We start from the raw sequence: 9,281 nt of genomic DNA, 5'->3' as shown, positions 1-9,281 counted from the left end.
GTTGATTGATATACCAACTAAACATTTCTAGGTACCAACATAAAGTGAATGTAGAACTCATCACCTGAGAAATACCAGGTAAGTCACAAGAGTGCCAAGATTTTTTTAGTCCAGAGACAAGGAAAATTCTTCCACTGAATAAATTTTTGAAGACAGCGGAGGATGAATAGACTTGCATTTAGTTATGCAACAAGGTCCAACTTAGTTCCAACAAGACTTTCTCATTTAAGTCATGGATACAGACATAAAGCCAATCAAGAGATTGGACTGACACAAGTCGAAGGGTACTATCACCACATAAGGACCCTCAGACATTTCAACTGACCATCTCCCATCTCATTGGGCAGGTACCTGTGATGACGATGGTGGTGATGGTGATGATGGTAGTCGAGTCGTTGGCTCTTATTTTGTCAGTCTCCAGTTTTTAAAATGTTAAATGTTGGTAATTTACACAAGGATGGGAAGAGATAGAGAAGTAGGTATGTTCTTAACTGTATCTTTCTATCACTGGGGATCATTCCGACCCTCCCTACTATCAGTACACCTGACACTTGCCAGCTTTTGTTCGTGGTATTTCACCATGTACTCTATGAAAGTCATTCAGTAATGTCTCACTGTTTGTGATCCCATGGGCTATACAGTCCATGGAATTCTCCAGCCTGGAATATTGGAGTGGATAGCTGTTCCCTTCTCCAGGGGATCTTCCCAACCCAGGGATTGAACCCAGGTCTCCCACATTGCAGGCAGATTCTTTACCAGCTGAGCCACAAGGGAAGCTCATGTACTCTGCAGTCTCCCCCTACTTAAATCCTGTCCACTCTGAAAGCTTACCCCTTGGGGGAACTCCCCTCTCCAACTCCATTCTGATGCTCAAGAACTCTTAGCTAAGGAGATGCATTCATTTACAGAGGGAAAAGGGACCCAGCCAAGGGGAGAGACTCATGCAAGTTCACGTAGCAGAATTCAGTCTCTGGGAGGAGAACTCAGGGCCCTGCAGCAAGTCTGGATCAATTAGGGTGGAGGTGGAACACAAGTGGGCAGGCTCACTCCTAGAGAAAGGTTCCACCAAGCAGTGGTGAGAGAACTGGCTTTGATTTGCACAGTAGTGTGGAGTCAGTGGGGGCTCTGGGATCGGGGCTGCGGGGCAGGTGGGTGGGTGGGTGGGGCTGGGAGGTGCGCAGGGGTGAGGCCAGGGCTAGATGAAGGTGAGGTGAGCAGAAGCCGGGAGGCCACAGCTCTCCTTGTGCTCCTCAAACAGTTGCTCCAGAGCCTTCATGTACAGCGTGTGATAGTGGTCCACCTGCTCCTCGGTGGGCTGCGGGCACTGGGGCACCGGGATGGGGCGGCCCACTGCAGGGACAGGGGGACTCAGGTCAGGGGAGGGGCCTCGGCTGCACACACAGCAGATAGCAGCCTTCTTCCCTGGACATGGGCACTCACCCACAGTGGTGATGGGTCTGGCCAAGGGCACCAGGCCCCAGGACTTGGCTGAGAAGAGACCACGGCCCCAGAAGACACAAGGAGAAATGCCCACGACCTTCTTGATGGTGACCTGGAACAGACGCTGCCAGGAGTCTGGGGCAAAAGCCTTAACTCTGAAGATGTCATTCTCCCCAAAGGAGTACACGGGCACCAGGGAGGTGCTGGGAGGGTGGGGAGACAAGAAAGAAGAGGGTTGGTCACATAAGAGGCTCTAAGAGTGCCCCCTGCATTCTTCCTCCAGAGGTTCCCACTTCCCAAGGCCATCTGAAGCACTTTGTAGGCCAAATGATGCTACTACAAGGAAAGACCTGGAAGAAGGGACTTAAATATTTTTATTTAGTTTTTTGGTTCTGCCAGGTCTTCGTTGGGGCGTGTGGGATCTAGTTCCCTGATCAGGAACCAAACCCAGGTCCCCTGCATTGGGAGTATGGTGTCTTAGCCACTGGACCACCAGGGAAGTCCGGGACTCACGGTTCCTAAGATGAATGTGTTCTGGGCCACCCTATATACATTTTTTCATAAAGTCTCAACTACAACGTGGTGGCAAGGTGGGTGTTCACCCTATTTCACAAGTAAAGAAGCCTAGAGTCTTGCCTGTGAGAGGATGTCACAAAGCAATGAACTGTGGGCATCCAAGACACTGGGTCCAGCGATTTGCACCGTGATCCTGTCTGTCTCTCTGCCTGGGAGGAAGCCTGGGGAATGGGCCTCAGGGCTGGGCACAGAGGAAACATTCAAGGGCTGCCCAGAGCGCCCTCTAGAGGTGGTCACCGTGTAAGCTCTGGGGACACACAGTCCATGTCCAGGGGGCGGGTGTGTAGGCATAGAGTGTAGATCCCCAGACACGCTGTGAGGTTCTGACCATTGGAGGCAACCCCGGCTGGATCCTCGCTCACCCGTGCCTCAGTGCCAGGCGGACAAAGCCTTTACGGTTCCGGAGAGTGAGGCAGTGCTCCCCTGGGACGGCATGCAGGGCCTCGTGGGCTCCGCCGACCAATATGAGCACAGCCTGGCCGAGCTGGGGCTGCGACAGAATAAAATCCAGGCTCTGACGGTTCACGGAACATGCTCCTGTGGACAAGAGGGGGTGCGGGAACAGATCTTACCCACTCATTGGCTCCCCAGGCTCTTCTCCCTTTAGCACAGGAAGAGTGAGATACCACCGCTTTCTTTCCAAACTCCTTACCCCCGTCCCCCTGTCAATGTGCCCTACAGCGCCTCTCCCAGCAAGGATGCGGAACCCTTGCTCCAAAGCCACTTCCTGACCCTCCACTGGGAGTTCAAGCCGAGTGCCCGCAGTAGGCTGTGAGTGGGGACCACTCCGGCCAGATGGAGTCGCCTCTGTCACTCGGCTCAAGACTTACCATAGGACATAATATAGTCTCGATAGACTGGGAGGTAAAAGAGACTGTTCAGTATGGCCAACGAGAACCGAAGCCCGGGGAACTGCTGCGAGGAGCCAGTGACCTCAGTGCAGAAGTTACAGAAGACTCCGACGCTCAGGATCCCATGTGGGTGGGTGACAAGCACATAGTTCCTGTTTGAGGGCAGCTCTGCTGTTTTTATCAGCTGTGGGGGGCAGGGGACAGGGTGAGGGAAATAAGCATAGAAGACTTACGGGACAAGACCTCCCTCCACACTAACAGACTTCAGAGTTCAGAATCAAAGATGCGGTCAAGGGCACACGGTTCACTCTTGAAACACCACCACACTCGCCGCCCGATTGACTGAACTGAAGCAGCCATCACAGGGAGAGGTGAGGAGGGGTGAGGAGGTGGTGGAGTAGGGGAGTGGAATGGGGAGAGCATCCCTTGGAGGGTGTCCTCTTACCTTAATGGGGAAATAATCCCTCATGTGTTTCCAAAGAACCCAATTCCTTATCCACTGAGAACGCCTTCCTCCTTGAGCAGACAGATAAGTGTGGGGGAAGAATTCCTACAGACACCCTTTATCACCTCTTCTCCCCGGGCCCTTGTTTAAGCGCTCACCTTGGCAGGGTGTGTCCCAGTCCAGGAATAACCACACCGTGTAGAGAACAGACAGCCACCAGAGGGAGGTGAAGAGGAGGAAGACGCCAAGAAGGGAAAAGAAAGGGCCTGGGTACAAATGAGAAAGGAGAATGATTTAGCTTCTGAAACTGCAATGACTTCTCCACCCTCACCAGTGAGACCCCTGCCGGTCTCCCAGCTGGACTTCTGGGCCCTCCGTCCCTGGCCCTAGTGGTCCAGGTGAGGGTGGGCTCCAGCCTTTCTCTCCCACCTTCCCCCTTTCCATCTTCCCTAGTGGACCCCAGCTCGGTTCCCCTCACCCATGAAGAGGAAACAGGACACGTATTTGTAGGTGCTCAGTACTTCTAGCTGCTGTTTCTGCAGGATTTTCATGGTGGGGGAGGGCAGCAGGGCAGTGGAGACTCCCAGGTGCTCCCCTTCTGCCAGCAGGGTCCCGGACTGGATGCTGGAAGCCTTTCTGGTCTCAGTGACCGAGCCCTTGCGGCCTCCAGAGATCGCCTGTGGATGTGGAGACTATGTTCAGAACCCCAGCCGTCTCCAGGCTCCCCACACTTACCATGAACTTCTCCAGTGGGTTGGTCTGGGCTGGCCACTGCTTGGGGCTGGGAAGCGGGATAGGGGATGTGCCACCGAGGTCTTCTCCCGGGTGCAGTAGAAATCTTGTGGGGAAAGGGTTGCAGAAGAAGGCAGAGAGCCCACCCACTGGGTCCCAGCCCTGACTGCATGATAACACAGATCCTGGATGAGCACACCCTAGTGTTTGCAGGTCTGGGAGTGTCTAGGCTACTCGGAGGCATTACTTGGCGCGGGGACATCAACCCTAAGGACAAACACAGTAATACCACATGTATATTCCCAGTGTGAAATTCAGTCCCCACGCACACTCCTCCAGGACCCTGCAGCCGCCTAGTGATAAGGAGGTGACTGTGGGCAGGGACCCCGACGCACAGGGCGTGCTCTTGGAACGGCCCCCGAGGTGGCTTCACAGCTTCACCTCGTGCACCATGTCCACGTATGCTGAGCCGGCCACCTGGGTCACTGTACGTGGATCGGGGCCTGCAGTGTGGGCAGAAGAGAATAAGACGGGTGGCCACTGAGACCCCTTCAAGTAAGTCCCTCTCCCTCCTGAGGGATCCAGTGGGGCAGAGTTCAGGGCTGGTGGGTTTGCCCAATGCCAGCCTGGGGGCGGGGCTGGCAGCGAAGTATTCAGGCCCCAACCTGGGACTTTCACCTCCCAACCATGCGGGGGCCTTGAGCCCAGGAGTGGGGAGCGGGTTGGGGAGCCTGGGAGCAGAGCTGGTAGAAGCTTCAGGTGTGGAAGGGCAGGAGGAGGCCCTGGGGCCTGGAACATTCGTAGAGCCAGTCTCAGCAGCAGCCCAGTGTTTCCTGTGTCTTTCCACCCAGAACCCCCTCGGTGGGCAGAGAAACTGTGGAAGGGCTCATTCTCCCCCAAAGAGAAGACTGGCACCGGGGAGGCTCTGGGGGCACAGGGGACGCCTGACTCTGGGGCCCTGGAGGCGGGGCTTCTCCCCAGCAGCACTGCCCCAGAAATCCTGCCTAGCCACCCCCATGTTCCTCACCAGTGTTTCATTCCCAACTTGACAAATCCCTTCTGATTGCAGATCTGGAAACTCAGCAATCTGATCTGGGATCTGGTCGTTGACTCCAGGTGGTACCGGGGCCCATCCAAGGCCAGAGGTCTGGGCCAGTGGGGCTCGCCAAGTGGGTGTGTACCCTGAATAGCAGGGCTCCCCATTTTACCCCAGAGCCTGGCCCTGAGAGGTAGAGTATGTGCAGGAAGCTTTAATCCCTAAGGAGTAGCTTAGGCCCCCATGGAGAGACCTCTGGGGGCGTGGCTTTGTGGAAAATGCTAAGGATTGGGGAGACCTTCCAACAGAGAGACCACTGGGCTGTGGGCACATGCTCCAAGTGGTCGGGGGCCAGTGTTCACCATGACCAGGACCTTGTTCAGGCCTGATCAAAGGCAGTAAGCCAGCATTGTTTCCAGGTTACTGGAAGTCCCCTTTTCTTGTTTTGTTGTTTGGCCATCCTTGGCCTTCTGGGATTTTAGTTCCCCAACCAGGGATTGAACCTGGGCCCTCGGTAGTGTGAACTCAGAGTCCTATTCACTGTACCACCTGGGAATTCCTTGATCATCACTTAAAAAAAAAAAAAATTAGACTTCCCTGGTGATCCAGCAGTTAGGAATCCTCCTGGCAAGTCAGGAGACACGGGTTTGATCCCTGGTCTGGGAAGACTCCACATGCCAGGAGGCAATTAAGTTCATACAGCACAGCTGCTGAGCTGCAGCCACAGATACTAAAACCCAAGAGCTCTAGAGTCTGTGCTTGGCGACACAGAAGCCACAGCAATGAGAAGCCCACGCACCGCAAGCAGAGTGTAGCCCCGGCTTGGTGCAACTGGAGTAAGCACTGCACGCAGCCAGAGAGATTCAGTGCAGCCACAAATAAAATAGAAAAAAGATTGCAACTATTTTAAATTATTTATTTATTTATTACTGGCTGTGCTGGGTCTTTGTTGCTGTGCAAGAGCTTTCTCTGGTTGCAGTGAACAGGGTCTACCCTGCCTCGCTGGGCGTGGACTTCTCATTGTGGTGCCTTCTCTTGTTTCAGAATACAGGCTCTAGGCTCATGGCTTCAGTAGTTGTGGCATCCGGGCTCAGTAGTTGCAGCACCCAGGCTTAGCGGCTGAGGCTCTTGGGCCCTAGGCATCCCAGGCTTCAGCTTTTGTGGCCCTCGGGCTCAGTCGCTCCATGGCATGTGGGATTCTCTCCGACCAGAGATTGAACCTGTGTCCCCTGCATTGGCATTCCCATCCATTGTACCACCAGGGAAATCTAAATTATTATGATTTTTAACAGTTACTTTCCATTTACAATTCTTAAAAATATTGTCAATATTCCCTGCATTGAACAAACATTGTTGAGCCTATCTGGCATTCAGTACTTTGTGGTGACCTCCACTCCCCACCCCTATATTGCCCCTGTCCTCACTGGAAGGACACTTCCGTTTTTTGTGAAGGTTACATTTTTTTAAAATATTTATTTATTTGGCTGCATCAGGTCTCAGTGTCACGTGGGATTTTCGTTGCAGTGCAGGTTTAGTTGTTCTGCAGCATGTGAGACCTTCCTTCCCTGACCAGGGATCAAACCTATCCCCTGCATTGCAAGGCAGATTCTTAACCACTGGGCTACCGGGCAAGTCCCAAAGTTACTTTCTTTTAGGGAAGTCTGACACACACCCATCAGAAGCCTCTGTCACACGTCACATTGTCTCCTGACACAAAGCACTTTCCCCCTGTCGTGATGACTTTCTGATCAAAGTCTCCCGAACACCGTGAGCAACAAGAAGAGAATTGGGCTCATCACTGCAGCTGTCATGATGCTTGCCCAGCACAGGGAGATGCTCCATGAATGAAGGGTGGGTTAGTAGGAGACAGGATAGGCAGATTCTAGTATGGCTCAGGCTGGCACACCTTTCTGTCTCTGCCCCAGGTCTCACTCGCCTGCAGCTTCCCGGTCCAGGGACCTTCTGGCAAGAAATACTTCCTCCTGTGCCTGCTCAACCCACCTGCATCCAAGGGAAAGTGATGAGGGTGGCAGGGGCCAAGGGTGACAGGGACTTTAGAGTCTGGCCAGAGTGATGCTCAGTCCACAAGAAATGGTGACACATTTTCATGGGAGTCTGGGTGGGAGGAAGGAAGAAGGACAATATAGCTGTGGGTGCAAGTGGGGTGTCAGAGGCTGGAAATGTCCAAGGACAGTGTTTTGTTTTTTTTTTTTTTTCCTTTCTCAAGTTCGATCTCACTCGGCTTACTTAATTAATTAAACATTGGCAGCAAAACCACGAGAATTTCAGTCAAAATGAGCTGACCACACACCCAGGAGGAATCTGGAGTCTTCACTTATTTTGAGCGTAAATATGTGGTCAAAATGCTCTCGGGGCTGTGGGAAGGTCCAAGTGCACAGAGGGTGGAGGTGACCGGGAGATGGTGACAGGCAGGGGCCGGCAGGGTCACTGAGTCCCCAGTACGCCTTCCTACTCGAGTGGCTCCAGCTTTAAGGGGACAAGCGAGTGCACAGGGCCTCAGACGCAGTAGGACGTGTGGGTGACCCGGTGGGCCGACTCCTCCTTGGAGGGCTTGGCAGAGCTGTGGGTGGTGAAGAGAGACTTGTAAGCTTCTGACTCTTGCTGCCAGTGATGGACCTCTTGGTGGCTTTTCCAGAAGCGCTCCCAGGTGCTGCTGCACTTTTGGGAGCTGAGTTGGTCTTCTTCTCTCGAGAGTCAAGGCTGGGTTCTTTGGGCTTCCCTGTCTTCATTTTTGACGGTCCTGGGGCTTCTTCACTGACACCTGATTTTGAGACAGACTCTGGCGCCTTGGGTTCCTTTGTTTTCTTCCCCATCTTGGCTCGCAGCCGCACCTCCTCCATCCTGCTCTTCAGCAGAACTTCCACGCCCTCCTTGGTGCCATTGAGCCTGATGACCCAGTCCCCTCCTGGAAGGCAGCCCTGCACGTGTGACAAACTTCTGCTTTGATCTCTTTGAGGGCTCGCCCAGAAAACACACAACCACAGCACTGGAGGAAGCAACACCTGCGTCGGCCGTTCATCTCCAAGCCCACGACGGGGCAGATGAAACGTGCCTGTTGGAGGTCATCTGATCGCCTTTCCAGGCGGGGTTGTCAGAGAGCCTCAGTTCTGTCACATTCTTAATGCTTTTAATGTGAGAGGCTGACTTCCCAAGAGCCTTTTCAGAAGATTTGGCCAATAAAAACTCAATGATGGCATCTTTGTAGTAAAGTCCTCCAAGTTCACAGGCAACTACTGGTCATCTTAATATTTCCTGACTTAGAGCATAGTAGTTCCACTGGGCCACTAATTTAGCATCCTTGTCAACCTCCTCAACCTTCTTCAGCCCCTTCACCAGTTTATGCCTCTTAGTGATTGTTCCTCCGTTGCAACCCATCTGCAAGCCAACAGAGTCCAGAGCAATCACTTACAGCAGCAATTTCCAGAGCCCAGCAATTTCTGGCCCTGTTTGGTTTTTAAAAGGACTTCTGCAAGGGAACATTGGGAGGTAAATTCAGGAGGGCAGCTGGTACAAGGCTGGGGAGGACCAGGCTAAAAGGGGCCTGCTCCTCAGGCCCCTGCTGTCCTCAGGGCACCTCCAGGGGCCTCTGCAAGGCTCTGACAGTCTCCCTGGGACTGGAGGCAAGACCAGCTCCAGGAGGTTTTTTATTTTTTCAAGGCTGCTTTCCATCCCCCACTTACAGGAAGCTCTCATGGGTTGAACCTCTGGATTCCCCTCTCCGGATTCCATGGAACTAAAGCTTAGATCCAAGAAGCCACAGTAAGCTTCCAGTCTGTCTTCCCTCCTAGAACATATGGTCCAGCATTGTCCCTGGACCACAGCCAGAGCTATGCCTCCCTCATCCTTCCTGCATGGGAGAAGATGCCATCAGGTGAGGAGAGAATCGGGAAGGAGATACAGTGACTATGCTGGAGTGGAGGGTTCTCATCTTATCCTGACAAGGGAAGTCCTTCTTTGGGTCCAGCCTTACACAAGCCCTTCTTGTCTCTAGCAAGATTACACATGGGATCCAGGAAAGCTCACAGGCTCCTGTGTGCAAGCCTGCTAGGTCACTTCAGTCATGTCTGACTCTTTGAGATCCTATGGACTGTAGACTTCCAGGCTCCTCTGTGCATGGCATTCTCCAGGCAAGAATATTGGAGTGGATTGCCATGCCCTCCTCCAGGGGATCTTCCCAACT

At 53.3% G+C, this 9,281-nt stretch overlaps 1 protein-coding gene and 1 pseudogene across 1 annotated transcript; both read right to left on the bottom strand.

The window, feature by feature from the left end:
- Positions 1 to 1,250: 1,250 nt before the first annotated feature.
- On the bottom strand, positions 1,251 to 3,863 carry LOC133063180 (2-acylglycerol O-acyltransferase 3-like). Its single transcript, XM_061152300.1, has 6 exons — positions 3,791 to 3,863; positions 3,471 to 3,578; positions 3,313 to 3,383; positions 2,847 to 3,051; positions 2,379 to 2,553; positions 1,251 to 1,350 (listed from the first exon to the last, which is right to left on the bottom strand). Exons 1-6 carry the CDS (start codon positions 3,861 to 3,863, stop codon positions 1,251 to 1,253), a joined length of 732 nt encoding a protein of 243 aa, XP_061008283.1.
- A 3,734-nt stretch (positions 3,864 to 7,597) lies between these two features.
- On the bottom strand, positions 7,598 to 8,476 carry LOC133063243 (replication termination factor 2-like; annotated as a pseudogene).
- Between the last annotated feature and the right edge of the window lie 805 nt (positions 8,477 to 9,281).

The sequence above is a fragment of the Dama dama genome, chromosome 10, assembly GCF_033118175.1.
Source record: "Dama dama isolate Ldn47 chromosome 10, ASM3311817v1, whole genome shotgun sequence".
NCBI lineage: Eukaryota > Metazoa > Chordata > Mammalia > Artiodactyla > Cervidae > Dama > Dama dama.
Note: the sequence above shows the minus strand (reverse complement) of the source record. Positions and strands in the feature narration are given on the sequence as shown.